General features: G+C 41.8%; 1 protein-coding gene across 1 annotated transcript; it reads right to left on the reverse strand.

The window, feature by feature from the left end:
* Positions 1-3,121: 3,121 nt before the first annotated feature.
* On the reverse strand, positions 3,122-8,327 carry LOC137332846 (probable G-protein coupled receptor 139). The gene is made up of 2 exons (XM_067996794.1): positions 8,258-8,327; positions 3,122-4,020 (listed from the first exon to the last, which is right to left on the reverse strand). Exons 1-2 carry the CDS (start codon positions 8,325-8,327, stop codon positions 3,122-3,124), a joined length of 969 nt encoding a protein of 322 aa, XP_067852895.1.
* Between the last annotated feature and the right edge of the window lie 9,680 nt (positions 8,328-18,007).

Here is an 18,007-nt window from a genome sequence, read left to right on the forward strand (position 1 = left end):
CGCTGACTAGCTGCAGGTGTGGCTATGGCGATACCATTTTAGCCTCATGAATGAATGTTAGTAGAAAACATCTTACAGATACACAAAACAGGGAGATATACTTCACATGTTTTTATTTCACAACAGTCACTTACCACCATTCAGTAACCAAGGAAGTAAAACACTCACAACGCCGAAACAACACTCGCACACTCAGCTTTTCATCTTATCATTTTACCAACAACAAAGAAAAAGTTTAAAGTTCACATGTATACGTCATGCGAATATGAGCTTTCAGATCACATACCCAAAGACTGTGTCCACTATTTATTTTGTATTTAGTAATCACATTTGCAATTAGACACATCTGGATTCCCTATTTAGCCATATGAGGTTGGTCAATGTCACAATAGATTGATTGCACGGGCTGTGTTCTGCTGACCCCCAACGCAATACATTCTTACAAAATATAAGAACAAACCTGCCGTGGACGGATGTCTGATTAGTTTTCGGCAAGGGGCAAACCAACTGGGCAGAAAAATCACCTTCAGCCGAAGGCACCAATATTTTCTAACGTGTAAAGGCATTTGATAAGGTCCCACATAAGAGACTGTTAGCTACGATAGAAGCCCATGGAATCGAGTGAAAAGTACGGACTTGGTTAGGAAGTTGGCTGAGCGAAAGGATAGGGTTAGGGAGCTGGAAATGAACTTTCGACCTTTCAGCGGATCAACAACCGTAAGTTTAATAATTTCACCCGTTACACCGTGATACCAGGCAGCATATTTGCCATCCGAATTTTCCCGACACGACACTTCAAACAGATGAATTCCTGTTTAACGAAAAGAAGAATTGTTTGTTTGTTTCTTTAGATTTGAAGACCTCGTTTCGGCCCCTTTTGCAATATGCGCTGTCGCCAATAACACCCTTCCCCTACTATCAACAAATAAACTCGCACCTGCAACTTCACCGCTGGGCCAGAGGAACCCAAGTGCCCACCTGGGAACACAAGAGATGGGCATTATTTCATTCGAAAACGGAGGCGCGGATGTTTCTCATGGAGAAGTGTGACAGAAGATTTTGGTTAGCGGCAGTTGCCGGGGAGATCTCGAGGAGAGGGAGAACATTCAAAGTCCCAGCTGTAACAACTCAAGTACCCTGCTTATCTGTAATATTTAAAAAGTAATGTACAGTACAGGGCAAATCGATTTGATATCGGTTATCAAAAATACTAAAAGACGCAATGTCGGATTTGAAAACCCCTGTACGTCGGAAGACTCAGTCGCCGATAGTAGAGAGGATTGGTATTTAAAGCTGTTGTTCACCAGCCTCAATTTCAGTAATTTCCTGTTTGCTGACAACCAGATGAAATGAAATGAGAAGATCCAACGTGACGGCCAATGAGTCAATGCAGCTTGTTACCCATTGAAAATCACGTCAGAGTCACAGCATTTTCGCAGCGGCTCAGGCTCCCTCCGACTGGTTTGAGAGCGGGTCATTGTTTTCGGGATGGGCTGTTCCCTGTTTGTAAAATAATCATGATCAGAATTAAATTTTATACATGAAAGTGCTCCTTATTTGTTAATTTCGATTTGCACCTTCGCCAATTTTATACAGAAACAAGTTTTGTACTTTGTTCAATTTTTGTGCAATAACTTTGTTATCCAGTGTGAGAAGTAAAACACAGACTGCCCAATCCGTGGAATAAGCCCAAGAGTTTCTACTACTTTTATGATCAGTTAGCTCAGTTGGTTAGAACGTTATGCTAATAACACAAAGGTCGCTGGTTCGATTTTCGAAGTTTCTAATTTAATTACTTCTCCAGTTTTAGTGGCTTTTAAAATCCAGAACTTACAAACAAACAAACCCACACAAAATATCACGGGGAATATGATTTTGAATAACATTCATTATAATGTTTGACGTAATTTTGCCCCTGGGACGGAGAAACACATCTTTCTTTTACATTACTATCAAATGTTTCATATTGACAGATGTGATCCATTGTCCATTCTACAACATTTTTAAATGTTTCACATTGACCAGATGCTTTCCATCGTACATTGTTATTAAATTCTTTGCATTGACCAGATGTCGGCCAGTACGCATCATTATTAATTGCTTCTCTTTGACCATAGATGGCTCAGTGTCCAGTTCGCATTATTATTAAATGCATCACATTGACCAGATTTGGTCTATTGACCAGTGCGCATTGTTATTAAATGCTTCACTTTGACCACATGTGACCGACTGTCCAGTGTACATTATTAATAAATTATTCACAGTGAGCGGATGAGGTATGGTGCGCATTGTTGTTAATTGATTCACTTTGACCATAGATGATCCAGTGTCCAAGTTCGCATTATTATTAAATGCTTCACGTTGACCGAATATGGTCCATTTTCCAGTGTACATTATTATTATTCAATGCTTCCTGTTGACCATGTGTGGTTCAGTGTCCAGTGCACATTATTATTAAGTGCTTCAAATTGACCAGCTGTGGTCCAATGCACAGTGTACATTATTATCAAATGCTTCATTTTGACCAGATGTTGCCCATTTTCCAGTGCCCATTATTATTAAACGGTTCACCATGACCATTTATGACCCAGTATCCAGTGTGCATTTTTATTAAGTGCACCACATTGACCAGATTACAGTGTCCAGTGTGCATTATTAGTAAATGCTTCACATTGACCAGATTACAATATCCAATCAACATTATTATTAAGTGCTTCACTTTGACCAGATACTTTTCAATAGAGATTTCGATTTTATTGTATTTTAGTTAATGTGTTAATGTATTCTACTAAATATGTTAATGTATCCCTCGCTGATATTTTAAGGAAGGCAATTGACAATATCCCAGTGGAATTAATGTTGCATACCCTCACCAGTCAAGTGGCTCACTTCCCATGCGCCACTCTCTTTCTGTGTACATGTTGCCCCTTTCCGCAATGCGCAATTAATCCACGTCAAAACCCAACTTGCTTTATTTTGCTTATCTTTATAATTGGCCAAATCCCTCTCAAGACTGTCAGTCTCTCTCTTTCCATCACCTGCCAGCGTGGTGTTATCGAATAGAAGAGGAGACTGTGTTGTAAATCTACAAAGCCTGCTACAGCTTCATGTCAGTTGTTTGTTATTTACATAATATGCCATTCCGTGTAAATAGATATTTCATCCCATTCTTCAGCTCCTCTCTGAATTTCCTCAGTGTCAGTCCATAGATGCACGTATTGGTACAGGAGCTGAGAAGCTGCAGCATGAATCCCGTTTGCTGGTTGATGTATATCGGATTACTGCAGTATTTGTTTGTATAATTGTAGTTTTTCACCCGCCATGTTAAGGAATGGACAACATACGTCATCCAGAGCAGAATGAAATTACCAGATAGAGCGAAGAGTAAAATCATGGATTTCTTTCTGTTCTCGGTCTCTGGATCATTGTGATTATCACCGTTGCTCAGGAGTGTCCTGCGGACTATATTGGACATTATAATGTGTTTGACGGTGAGAGCATTGAACAGCAGGATGAAAAAGATGGGCAGTAAAGGGGTTAAAATACTATCGAACCACTCATACGCCGCCCACAAGAGCGAGTTGTAATAGGTAGTGGTAAAAATGCAGAAATACGGGACATTGTTAATTGTAAGCTTGGGTTCGTACACGAAGTAAAAGGGAATGCTCCTCAAACAGCCCAGCGCACACACGCTCGCTACAACCATGCTTGCTGTCCTCTGGGTACAAAACTTTGGTTTGAGATTCTGACAGCAAATAGCTACAAAGCGATCGAAGGTAAAAGCCACCGTGAACCAAACGGAACAGTCCAGGGCCGCAATTTTGGTGACAAGTTTCAGGGCGCATATCGGAGTGATGAATAAGAAATTTACTGGCAAGTAAATATTGTTAATTCGCTTCAGTATGACTTCAATGATTACCACCGTTAGATCGGCCGCTGCCATTGCCACCAGATAGCGAGTGATGCATTTGGAGAGACCGCACTTTCCTCGAGTCAGGATCACAATCGCCACCAAATTAACTGTAAGAGAGAAAAAATAAATTATCACCAGACAGTCCCAAAAATAACCAGTCCCGCTGAAGTCTGCAGGCTGATTCCAATCTCGTTGTCCCCTGTGTTCATTGTAACTGGTTATGTGCACAATAATGAACTGGGGAATTGCAATGAGAGTACATAAAATAATCAACTCATTGCATCGATTCAAATCTTACCGAAACGGCGTTAGATAAGAGATTACAAGATAGCGGGGGCGGGGGGAATAAAACACCATGAATTAACGATGTGACATATTCTGGTAAAGGAAAAGTAAAGCAAATTTCATCAGTAATAGATTATATAACGGATGAATCAAACCAGGCAAATTTGGAATAATTTGTGAGTGTCCAGGGATTTGTAATAAAGATCAACTAAAATCAAAACATAATTGTGAAATTAACGGTAAGGGACTTCAATAAGATTAATAATGAAGATAAACGCTGTAACGAAAGGAGCAACAAAGCAACAGAGTGGACAAATGGCGGGAAATAAAATAACGAAAAGCGTAATAAAAAATAAATCGGGATATTGGAGGAAGGGGTGATTCATAAAAGTGCACAGAAGTTACAACACTGAGGCAGGCCATTAGGCACAACCAGTCCTTGTTCGGGTTTACCCTCCACGTGAACAGATAGTTCTAATCATATTTACCAAACCTGCTCTCATAACCACTTCACTGTTCTACGACATCTGCCTTTCCAATTTAATCTTACATGTTAACATAGCGTCTGATTCATACCTGGAAGTGAATTCCACCAGCCTCCCTACGCTCTGGAAAATGCTGGAATCCATGATCAAGGAAGTGGTAGCAGGGTACTTCGGAAATCGTAAAATGATTAGACAGAGACAACATGGTTTTATAAAAAAGAAATCTTGTTTGACAAATCTATTAGGGTTTTCTGAGGATGTAACTATAGGGTAGATAAAGGGGAACCAGTGAATGTAACGTATTTGGATTTTCGAAAGGCATTTGATAAGGTTGTTACACAAGATAACGGCTCATGGGATTGGGGGTAATATATTAGCATGGATAGAGCATGGGTAAAAGGCAGGAAACAGAGCGTAAGCATAAAAGGATCATTTTGAAGTTGGCACGGTGATAGTAGTGGGGTGCCGCAAGGATCAGTGCTGGGGACTCAGCTATTTACAATCTATATTAATAACTTAGAAGAGGTGTCCGAGTGCAATTTATCCAAGTTAGCTGACGATACAAAGCTAGTTGGAAAGTGAGCTGTGAGGAGGACCCAAAGAGTTTGCAAAGGGATATAGGCAGCTTAAGTGAGTGGGCAACAAGTTGGCAGTTGGAGTATAATGCGGGGATATATGAGGTTAAAACCTTTGGTAGGAAGAATAGAAAAACAGAATATGTTTTAAATGTTGAGAAACTATTAAATGTTGGTATTCAGTGAGACTTGGGCGTCCTGGTACACGAAACGCAGGAAGCTAGCGTGCAGTTACAGCAAGGAATTAGGAAGGCAAATGGTGTGTCAGCCTTTATTGCAAGGGGGTTGGAGTGCAAGTGTAGGGCGGTCTTGCTGCAACTCATAAGGGCTTTGTTGAGGCCACACCTGGAGTATTGTGTACAGTTTTGGTCTCCTTACCTAAGGAAGGATGTACTTGCCTTCGCGGCAGTGTAACGAAGGTTCGCTAGATTGATTCCTGGGATAAGAGGTTTGACCTATGAGGAGAGATTGAGTGGAATGGGCCCATACTCTCTGGGGTTTAGAAGAATGAGAGGTAATATCATTGAAACATAAGATTTTCAGAGCACGTAACGGGGTAGATGCTGGGAGGCTGATCTCTTGGCTGGAGAGTCTAGAAATAGGGTTTCTCAGGAACCTTCTCAGGATAAGGAGTCACTCATTTAGGACTGAAGTTAGGACACATTTCTTCACTCAAAGGGTTGTAAACCTTCGGAATTCGCTACCCAAGAGGGCTGTGGATGCTCAGTCGTTGAATATATTCAAGGCTGAGATCGATAGATTTTTGGGCTCTAAGGGGATGAAGTAATATGGGAATTGGCGGGAAAGTGGAATTGAGGTTGAAGATCAATCATAATCTAACTGATTGGTGGAGCAACCCCCAGGGGCCGTATTGCCTGTTCTTGCTCCTATATGCTATATTCTTATGTATGCTTTGTGTGGAGGTGTTCATTCTGCTCTCAGCCCTTGAACCTCAAAAGATGTAACGTATGAGATATCGAGTTCCACTCGACCGGAGAGGTCGCAGCCATGTTACCGACCTGAGAAGGTAAATGTACACTGGCCCACTAGAGCGGCTGAATTCAACCAACTAAGTCGAATTCTGGTGCGAGGAGCGATTGATGGTGCAGGAGGGGATTGTGCGGGAACATCCTTATGTTCTCAACCACACTGGTTTGTGAGGCAAACTCCGCAGCTGAGCGACACAACACTGAGTGAGACTCGGTACAAAATAAATTACTGGGAGAGTTAGAGAATCCATGGCATGGCAGCTCAGACTGGGCGAGGTAAAATAACGCAGAACTGGTAGGGTTGTTATTTACTTAAAGAGAGATTGATCGAAGGTAAAGAGTTGAATCCAGTGACATTCTTGCAAAATCCCTCGTCTCATTTTGTCAATTTCTACCGACGTCTAGTTAAGTTTCCTTCACTCCATTTAGCAGTCCCCGACTTTCTCTGAGCCTCTATCAATGCTGCCTCATTTCGCAGCTCTGCAGTCCCCGGTTCACCCTGATCCTCAATCAAAGCTGCCTCATTTCCCAGCACTGCAGTCTCCGGCTCTCTCTAACCCTCAGTCAATGCTGCCTCATTTCCCTGCTCTGCAGTCCCTAGGTCTCTCTGAGCCTCAATCAATGCTGTCTCATTTCCCAGTTCTGCAGTCCTTGGCTCTCTGAGCCTCAAACAATGCTGCCTCATTCGCTCGGTTGGTTGCTGAGATCCCAAACACACTGATGGGATTTACACTCGCCAACCCGCGATTTATTTCCTCAATGATTAGGAAAATCTAGGATTGACGAGTGTTGAACCCGAATTGCTCATCACGCACAGGTTCCGTTGACACAATGTCCAGAGTTTTCTATCTAAATTTCAATCCATATACAGAATATTCACATTTTAAACAAACGCACCTATTTCAGTTGGAAGGCTTTGTTCAGAAACAAGCAATGACGAGCATAGCCTTGCAGTGCTGAACACCTCCTCCATCAACAATGAATGGCGACGTCATTTGTTATCTGCCTATTCATATTTTTTAAAAGATCCTTTTTATTTTGGTAGATAAATCTCCCATTGGTTGTACATCCCATCTAGGTTAAACAGTTAAGTTCATCGTTGCAAGACTGAAGTATACCGTTCACCTCACATCCAATAAAATTCCTGCATAGGTGACCTCACCGTCAAATTACTCGTCCTCTCCCCTTCTCACAAGTCTAAGACAGAGCGTCAGTTAACCCCACAACTAAATTGGGAAAAAGGCAATCAATTATAACAGACCAAAGTACCATTCATTGATATTGCGCAGATAGTCAGCCTTTGAAAATGACAACGATTTTTTTTTCAATCAATATGATGACTGTAGTCAATTAAATACCAAGAGCAGCGAACTACTATTATCTGGAACTTTGAACCTTGTGAACAAGCAGACAATGGTCTGCACTAAGTTGATTACTGCTTTGTTTGTCCTTTGGCGTTTTATTTCTGGCAATAAAAGGACACATTGAAACTTCAGCACAGACACAGAGCACACTTTCTCACAGTCCTACAAAGGTTTATGTTACGTCTGATGCCAACGTCTATTCGAGATACGGAATTCCCCAGCACAAAGTACTGGGAATAATCCGTCATTATTTCTTGGGTTGAAAATTCAAAGCAGTTCATAATGTTAATCAAACAATCGTATTGATAGACAAGAAAAATACTGCACAATGAACTGATACAATGCAAGGTGCGATTATATCACAAACAGATAGAAATCTATAATCACAATAGATCACAGAAGGCGGCCATTTGGTCCATCATGCCTGCGCCTGCTCGTTGAAAGAACTATTCAATTAGTCTTGTTATATGTTTCTATCTTTCTCTCTATCGCTCTCTGCCTCTCTGACAATTATACACTCCATACGTTTTTAAATTGATAAACGTATCAAAGCATATCAATATCAATAGGTAACAATACAAGACAAGCAACAAGAGCAGCATCTATTACACATTGGTTTCCACAGTAATCAGTTCCATTTCCTTACCCGTAATACCAACGATTGCAAGAACGGGGTAGTAAATACGTTCTATCTCAAAGATGAGTAGATAATCCATGTTCTGTGTGAAGGAGCGATGTCTGTGGCGCTGGACACGAGGCTCTGACAGAAAAGTGTCAATTCGGTCAAATGAGACGCTACTTATACCAGAGAAGATCGTCTGCTGGGAAATTAGCTGGAGTGCTGCATCAGAGATATTAGTCTCATTCAGTTAAACAAACAGATTTAATCAACCATTCTCCCCAAGGATTCATTAAGCACCAGAATCTATTTTAAGGGATTTTTCAAAACACTTTAAAATTGCTTTGGACTTTCGTCAGAAAACAACGATTCTCCTGCAGCCCTGGGACTGAGCCGCATGAACAACCTCGTTAACAAGCCTCAGGCTGATTATTGCATGTACAGACCCAGCGATTCGATAGTTATCTTTAAAGAATCTCTATTCAGCATCCTGTGCGCGACACTGAGGTATCTGAAATCGCACCCATGTGATTTTACCTTTTTAAATACAGTCGAGATTAGAGATTGAAAGAGGAGGAGAGGTAATGACCAGTACATGCATTTTTAAAAAACAAAAAGGGGTTTACTATTGAAAGTCCCAATGGCAGGTAGATGGGATAAATGGCATTAAGGGATTATTTAAATGTTCAAATTTTATTCACATCAGCAAATCAGGAGGAAGCATGCTAACCAAACATTTTCAGTTGTTACAGAATATTGATCATTTCACACACACTTGGAATATCACTGACGGGCTTTTATTGCTAGGGGGATAGAATATAAAAACAAGGAGGTATTGCTGCAGTTATATAAGGTATTGGTGAGACCGCACCTGGAATACTGCATACAGTTTTGGTCTCCATACTTAAGAAAAGACATACTTGCTCTCGAGGCAGTACAAAGAAGGTTCACTCGGTTAATCCCGGGGATGAGGGGGCGGACATATGAGGAGAGGTTGAGTAGATTGGGACTCTACTCATTGGAGTTCAGAAGAATGAGAGGCGATCTTATTGAAACATGTAAGATTGTGAAGGGTCTTGATCGGGTGGATGCAGTAAGGATGTTCCCAAAGATGGGTGAAACTAGAACTTGGGGGCATAATCTTAGAATAAGGGGCTGCTCTTTCAAAACTGAGATGAGGAGAAACTTCTTCACTCAGAGGGTGGTAGGTCTGTGGAATTTGCTGCCCCAGGAAGCTGTGGAAGCTACATCATTAGATAAATTTAAAACAGAAATAGACAGTTTCCTAGAAGTAAAGGGAATTAGGGGTTATGGGGAGCGGGCAGGAAATTGGACATGAAGCTGAGTTCGGATCGGTCAATGCCCTGTGGGTGGCGGAGAGGGCCCAGGGGCTATGTGGCCGGGTCCTGCTCCGACTTCTTGTGTTCTTTAGATTTGTGGTTGGGATCAGATCAGCCATGATCTTATTGAATGGCGGAGCAGGCTCGAGGGGCCGATTGGCCTACTCCTGCTCCAATTTCTTATGTTCTTATGTTCTTATGTTCTAATAGTGACTTTGGTAACACAAGTTTCCCAGCATCTCGAAAATTTCTGATTGGCTGGCAAGTACCATGAGGGCCTCTGCAAAAAAAATCTGCAAGTGCAGTTCCTAGCTCTCATAACTGGAATCCGGCAGAAACAGATCACACGTGAACAAGTTAAAGGCGTAAATCTTCATTCATTCAGGCCAATCAGCTGGAACTGCATTTCTCAGCTGGCCAGAGTGCAGACGCTTGAACCTACAGAAGTCTCGCTATGAGCGAATCACAAATCAGAAAAAGTTCTCTCCATTATTTCAGTCTACTCTCGATCCAACCTCGCTCCCACCCTTCCCTCTCAGGCTCAAGATAGCTCAGACCAAACCTAGATCATCTGAGGGTTTGTTACAGAATTAGACCGAAGTGAGAAAGGAATGTTATATTAGAATAGCCAGGTGGTGACGGATTAAATCCTGGAACCAATTCTTCTGTGTTTCACACGGTTTTATTTACTGAAGTGTACATCACACACCATGCACCCCTTATCTAAAAGCTCTTCCCAAGCTTGCTCCCTTATAATTGACCCTTAGAGAGTTGAGTTCCCAATTGCTACATACACCTGAACACAATTATTATCAATTGGTACAAATTGATCATTAAGAGATTCCCTTCTGTCCTTTTAAATACAACAATTATACATAATACAAACAAAATTCTTATACCATACAAAGCATTAGATTGTAAGCCGGCCATTCTCCATGATCCCTAATTGACTCTTAGTACATGTACCTCTTCTAGTCAAAACAATCCGACAGTTGATGGTTTGAATCTACCCATTCAATTTTAGAGATTTACTTTCTCTCCAGTATTTCTTTCAAGCCAGCAAGGTCAATTCTTATTAGTTTCTAACTCACATTTTGTGTAGAGAGTTTACATTACCCCAGAATGAACGATTGTCTACCTAACGTTCAATGTGTATACTATCTTCATTACTACCATTGTACAGGATGTCACTCAAAATATTTGCGAAATAGTATCCCAGAATCACTGCATCTACAAGAGCCAGCGTTTCAGCAGCCAGGTTTCCTTTAACAACTTTTTAAAAATTTTCTTAGCTTCCCAAGTTAAATGACAACATTTCCCATTATCACCAACAAGAAACACTATGGGTACTAAATTGGGCCGTGAAGCGCCCTTTGTTTCAGTGCGACAGGGCCTCTCTAACATCCAAGATGGCGTCTTGGATACGCACGCACGTTTCCTGAGCGATATGCGCCAGATACTAACTTGGTATCGGAGTTAGCGCAGGCGCAGATAAAGAACGCTGGAATCATGTAAAGTAGGGAGAAAATGGCTTCAATCAGTGTGCAACGCTGATTTAAAGTGATAGGCAACATTTTGGGAGGAAACTCTCAATTCAGCGCACAGTATTAACCCGAGCATCTGAAAGTGTCTTAGAGTGCCTGGAGAACCCCCCCCCCCCCCCCACACACACACACACACGGCCACCAGCGCTATTTAAATGGACCATGCAGGATTTACAGTTTAGTGGCTGAATTATTGCTTCTGGCTGCCGAGACATTTGTAACTGCTTTTCGAGGTCTCCTAGACCGCAATACCAGGATGCGAGGGCATAGCCTAATAAATTAGAGCCATGACGTACAGGAATGAAGTTAGGAAATGCTTCTACATGCAAAGGGTGGGAGACGTTTGGAACGCTCTTCTGCAGATGGCAGTTGATGCTAGCTCAATTATGAATTCTAAATCTGAGATTGATAGATTTCTGTGAACTAAGGGTATTAAGGGACATGGAGTTAGGTCACAGGTCCACAATGATCTCATTGAATTGCGGAACAGGCTGGAGGGGCTAAATCCCACTGCCACTTGCTGCTTCTTGGTATGCGCTACCTTCTCCTGCAAGAGAGCGGGATGTGTGTCTGGGTGATGTGCCTGTCATGGTTGAATAGCTGCCAGTGTGTGTGGCCTGTGACTTGTGGGTGGATGGCTTAAAACAATGGTAATGTGTAAGGGTCAGAGGATGCATTTGATTAGAAGAGTTGAGGACTGATGGAAAGGTTTTAATGGTAAGTGGGGGATGGGGGGTGTAGTGCATGGTTCAGTTAGTAGGAGACGCCTCTTGACAGTTGACCTCATTCACCTTCACCACTCATGTCAAAGCATTGAAATTCTTCCTGCACTGTATCCATGTTCATGATGCTGTGCGCCTGGCATTGGCTTTGTCCCCTGCTGCCTACCACTTCCTTACGAGTATATGTCTGGAGCGCCTCTTGCCCCCCCTCCCCCACCCCGCCACCAAGCGGATATAGGATGTCCCACCTTGTGTCCACCTCTTTCACTCAAGTTCTCTAGTGCATCAGCAGAGAACATTGGTGCATGCACTCTCGCAGGAATACCAACTCAGATCGGCAGATTTGTGAGGGCTGGCGTGCAGATTGGAGGATGTGGGATTTAGTAGTGTGCAACCTTTATTCAATATTTTAGCATAACTCATCAGTGTATAAACGTAGGTATGGGACCTGTATCTGTGTTTTACGTGTGTGATGTCTGATCTCTGTTCAGACTTCGTACACACAGTACAATGTTATTTTTAGCAAATAAAAGGTACCAGCTACCTTTAAGAGATTTCTAAGAAACATCTTCCCTTTAAGAAATTGAGCTCCCTCTGGTGGTGGAAAGTGCAAAATGCATTGATTCCACGTGCAAGGCTTGGACTGGAACGCTGATTGCAGATAATTCCTGCTGTGGGCTGAAACTTGCCTCCTGCCTGCTCAGAGGCCATTGGGCATGGGTAATAGCACATCACGCTGGAGCAATATTTCGAGGAACCAACGAGGGAGAATTTACTTTAGACCTAGTATTGTGTAATCAGACAAGGTTAATTAGTAATCGTATGGTAAAGGATCATCTGGGGAAAAGTGATCATAATATGATAGAATTTCATACTGAGTTTGAGGTTGATGTAGTTAAGTCCTAAACTAGGGTTTAAAATTTAAACAAAGCCAATTACATAGGTTAGAGGGGCGAGTTGGCTAAGGTAGATTGGGAAATTAGATTAAAAGATATGAGGGTAGATAAGCAATGGTGAACATTTAAATAAATAATCCTTAATTCTGAATGAATATACATTCCCTTGAGGAATAACACCTCCACCTGAAAACTGGTCCAATCTTGGCTAACTAGAGAAGTTAAGGATATCATTCGGTTAAAACAAGAGGCTTACATTTTTGCCAAACAGAGCAGTAAGACTGAGGTTTGGGAGTGTTTTATAAATCAGCAAAGAATGACCAAGACATTTATTTTAAAAAGGAGCAAAAAAATATGGGTGTAAACTGGCGAGAAATATAAAAACAGGCTGTAATTGTTTCTACAAGTATGCAAAAAGGAAGAGATTAGCGAAAGTAATCGTGGGTCCATGGAGGCAGAGACAGGATCAATTATACTGGGGAAGAAGGAAATGGCAGAGAAGTTAAACAAATAGTTTGTATCTGTCTTCACAGTAGAAGACACAAAAAATACCGGAAATGTTAGGGAACCAAGGGTGAAATGAGAGTGAGGAACATAAAGTCATTAAGATTAGTAAGGAAAAGCACTGGAGAAATGAATGGGACAAAAAGCCGACAAATGCTCTGCACCTGATGGCCTACATCACAGGGTTTTAAAAGAGATAGTGGATGCATTGGTTTTGATGTTCTAGAATTCCCTAGATTCTAGAAAGATCCCCGTGGATTGGAAGGTACCAAATGTAACTCCGCTATTCAAGAAAGGAGAGAGAGAGAAAACAGGGAACTATAGGCCTGTTATCCTGACATCATCAGTAGGGAAAATGCTAGAATCTATTAATAGGGACATGGTTACAGGGCACTTAGAAAGTCATAATATGATTAGGCAGTGTCAACATGGTTTTATTAAAGGGAAGTCGTGTTTGACAAATCTATTCGAGCTTTTGAGGGTGCAACTGGCAGGGTAGATAAGGGGGATCCAGTGGATGTAGTTCATTTCGATTTTCAAAAGGCATTCGATAAGGTGCCACACAAGAGGTTGTTACACAAGATTAGAACTCATGCATTGTGAGTAATATGTTAGCATGGATTAAGGGTTAGTTGATGGACAGAAAACTGAAAGTAGGAATAAACGGTTCATTTTCGGGTTGTCTGGTTGTAACGAGTGTAATGTATCCAAGTTTGCTGACGACACAAAGCTCGGTGGCGAAATAAGCTGTGAGGAGGATGCAAACAGGATGCAAAGTGATATAGACAGGTTAAGTGAGTGGGTGAGAAGGTGGCAGATGGAGTATAATGTAAGGAAATGTGAAATTATTCACTTTAGTAGGAAGAATAGAAAAGCAGAATATTTTTAATAGGTGAGAGACTAAGAAATATTGGTAGTCAGAGGGATTTGGATGTCCTTGTACACCGATCACAGGAAGTTAACATGCAGGTACAGCAAGCAATTAGGAAAGCAAATAGAATGTTGGCCTTTAGTGAAAGGGGGTTAGTGTACAAGAGTAAGGAAGTCTTGCTGCAATTTTACCTAATTTGAGAATTTAAGCAACAAAAAAACAGAATGCGGTATTTGTTTTTATTCAGGAGCCAACAGGGAACTGATATCAGAATGACTCTTCAAAAATGCCCTTTTATTATACAGACAGAACTCTCATAGAATGTGACTCTAACACGTTAAGGACACGTTCTTGTTTCCAGGTTTGTTGGGTGGGAATATACTTCTCGATTCTCCCAGAGAAGTCCTAATTTAGTCCTAGACTTTTGATCTTGACCTGCGGTTCAAACTTTTGCAAAGAGGCAAAAAGACGTCCCCAAATCAGTCCACCTGAATCTCAAGCGCTTTGGGAAGAAGTTCAGTTCAAACAATCAGGATGTTAAAGGCATCTCATTTTCATTGAATGAGTTTCGCTTGCAATTACAATCGAAATTGAAACCGCTCTGAGCTTTCATCTCACTGAAGCAGAGTGTGGCCACTTTCTATCCATGAGCATGTCGGTGACGAGGTTATCTTTGAAATAGGTCGCTTTCAATTATTTAGAATCTCACCAAACTCACGGAAAAGAAACCGAGAATCGAATTGTCCCTGTAAGCGACGAATTGAAGGGAATGGTGCTCCAAGTAGATCTGGAAAATGCGCAGTGTGGTCGCTCAGGAGTTCCAAATCCACCCGCTAGCCACTTGGCAATCATTTTAACTGAACTTTACTCTGGCCCAGTATCACCACGCTGAAATCGAATATTTCTCCGGCACGTTTCTCTTACGGCATAGTTGCTGAGTTCAGAGATTAAAGAGATTAAATATGACACCTTCAATTTTGGAAAAGCTGAACGGTCGGGGGTGGCTGATATTTTTGTCTTTCGTTTTGTATCAGATGTTCCTCATTGCATTACTTTCACGTTGATCGCAGAAACTGTTAGGACATTCCCGTGACAAACGGCGTCAATCGCCTGTCATTGTCAAATTTTACAACCGAATCACCAGATTCCTGGTGTCATAAGCTCTGGACTTTTAATCGCACTCGTAAGATTAAGTCTGTAAAATGACGCCATTTCAACACATCCAAAGCACGAAAAAATTATCAAGGTTTTGATTCATTCTCGGTAACCATGTCAGCATCTCCTTCAGTCTGAAATAGGAAGTTATCGGTTGATTAGTGGTGATTAAAACAAGGATTCAACTATGAATTGGGTTTAATTAGTTTCATGTAATTAATTTAATAAGTTCATAAATCTTAGAATCATAGATTCATAGAATTATAGAAGTTTACAACATTGAAACAGGCCCTTCGGCCCAACATGTCCATGTCGCCCAGTTTATACCACTAAGCTAGTCCCAATTGCCTGCACATGGCCCATATCCCTCTATACCCATCTTACCCATGTAATTGTCCAAGTGCTTTTTAAAAGACAAAATTGTACCCGCCTCTACTACTGCCTCTGGCAGCTCATTCCAGACACTCACCACCCTTGGAGTGAAAAATTGCCCCTCTGGACCCTTTTGTATCTCTCCCCTCTCACCTTAAATCTATGTCCCCTCGTTATAGACTCCCCTACCTTTGGGAAAAGATTTTGACTATCTACCTTATCTATGCCCCTCATTATTTTATAGACTTCTATAAGATCACCCCTTAACCTCCTACTCTCCAGGGGAAAAAGTCCCAGTCTATCTAACCTCTCCCTATAAGTCAAACCATCAAGTCCCGGTAGCATCCTAGTAAATCTTTTCTGCACTCTTTCTAGTTTAATAATATCCTTTCTATAATAGGGTGACCAGAACTGTACACAGTATTCCAAGTGTGGCCTTACTAATGTCTTGTACAACTTCAACAAGACATCCCAACTCCTGTATTCAATGTTCTGACCAATGAAACCAAGCATGCCGAATGCCTTCTTCACCACCCTATCCACCTGTGACTCCACTTTCAAGGAGCTATGAACCTGTACTCCTAGATCTCTTTGTTCTATAACTCTCCCCAACGCCCTACCATTAACGGAGTAGGTCCTGGTCCGATTCGATCTACCAAAATGCATCACCTCACATTTTTCTAAATTAAACTCCATCTGCCATTCATCGGCCCACTGGCCCAATTTATCAAGATCCCGTTGCAATCCTAGATAACCTTCTTCACTGTCCACAATGCCACCAATCTTGGTGTCATCTGCAAACTTACTAACCATTCCTCCTAAATTCTCATCCAAATCATTAATATAAATAACAAATAACAGCGGACCCAGCACCGATCAAAGAGGCACACCGCTGGTCACAGGTCTTGTTAAAGTTAATTCCATGAACGGGACTCGAACCAGGCGATGGTGACAGCGCCCAGTCCAAACCAGCAATCCATCCGGGAGCTCTCAATATTGCGCACCTGGCACGGTGGAACCAATGACATTTATTTCTCTTTCACTCTTTCGTGATTCATTCAGCACTCTGTTTATTGTCAGGCCTCCTTCCTCTCAGTTTTTTTCAGCTTCTGATTGGGGATATTCCTTTGGTTAAAGATGAATAATATACATTATCTCACAGCTCCGGGATCTTTACTCTTTCTCTGTCCACTTCGGTACAAAATAAAACTGTACGCGGATACCGACAGTGTCTCTTCCTCACTCCCGACAGAAGCAGCAGGAGCTGGCACTTTAAACTGCCAGTTGCTTCAAATGATTCACGACGGACTTGCGTTGTCTTCCAGCTTTCCCAGGGTCTGCATTGATTGGGTGTGTGAATTTTGGAATTGGAAACATGTCCCTCAGCAGCTTGTGGTAGTATTTTACATCACTTTCCATGTCATGTACATGCCTACTTGCACTTATTGCTGTTATTATGCGAACATTAACTTCTGTCGCGGTAGTAGTTCGAACATAAAATGCCATTTTGTGCAACAGCTTGGCTGGCACGAAAATGACCTGAAATGCAAGTAGGAAAGGCCGCGTTGGGCTGCTTGGTTGCAGGAAAGAATTTTCAGCATTACCTTGTCATCTAGTGGTTAGGATTCAGCGCTTTCATCCCTCTGACAAGGGTTCGATTTTTGCCTGTCTCAGCATCCGCATATTATACACTCTACCATAAGTGTGCTGTACTCAAATTACTGATTTTTTCACTGTGAGGGCGAAGATACATAAATGTGGAGACATTAGCTACGAATTCATCAGCTGGTTCGCACCTTTGCATTTCCGTCTCAGTCTTTTTTTTATTTAACCCTCTCTGCTGGTGTTGCAGGTTCGATCATCCTTGGCCGTTCAAGGAAGCCTCAGAAGTCCATCAGAGGAAAACACAATGAGTCAAGAGTCAGATATAGGGACAGATTAAAGTATAGAAAAAATAGTACAAAATTCAAGTTCTGCGAACCAGCAGAATTTAAAATGGAACTTAGTAGAGATTCCTTCAAGTGTCTTGAAATTTTGCAAGAGACCATTAGGCACCGAATTAAAAATATCGGCCACGCAAGGTTACCTTTCTGAGGCTGAGTAAATGCAATTTTTAGCTCTAGTTCATATTTATTTGAGCATTAAAGAAAGCACTGCAAGCAGAATAAGAACCAGTGCAGAAAAAGCCCCAAAGGATATCTAATTTAACGTCTCAACCACTCGGCCATTGCAGCTGCAAGCCAGCAGAGCTACACGGCTACAGATCAGAATGCGTAAGGTTATCACGGCGATGGAGGAGACTGAAAGTTCTTGCAGACAGGTTTCCAGCTGGCCACGTGCAGGTTGCTGCCGTGCGGGCATTACTGTTTCAGG

This window comes from Heptranchias perlo, chromosome 2 (genome assembly GCF_035084215.1).
Source record: "Heptranchias perlo isolate sHepPer1 chromosome 2, sHepPer1.hap1, whole genome shotgun sequence".
Classification (NCBI taxonomy): domain Eukaryota; kingdom Metazoa; phylum Chordata; class Chondrichthyes; order Hexanchiformes; family Hexanchidae; genus Heptranchias; species Heptranchias perlo.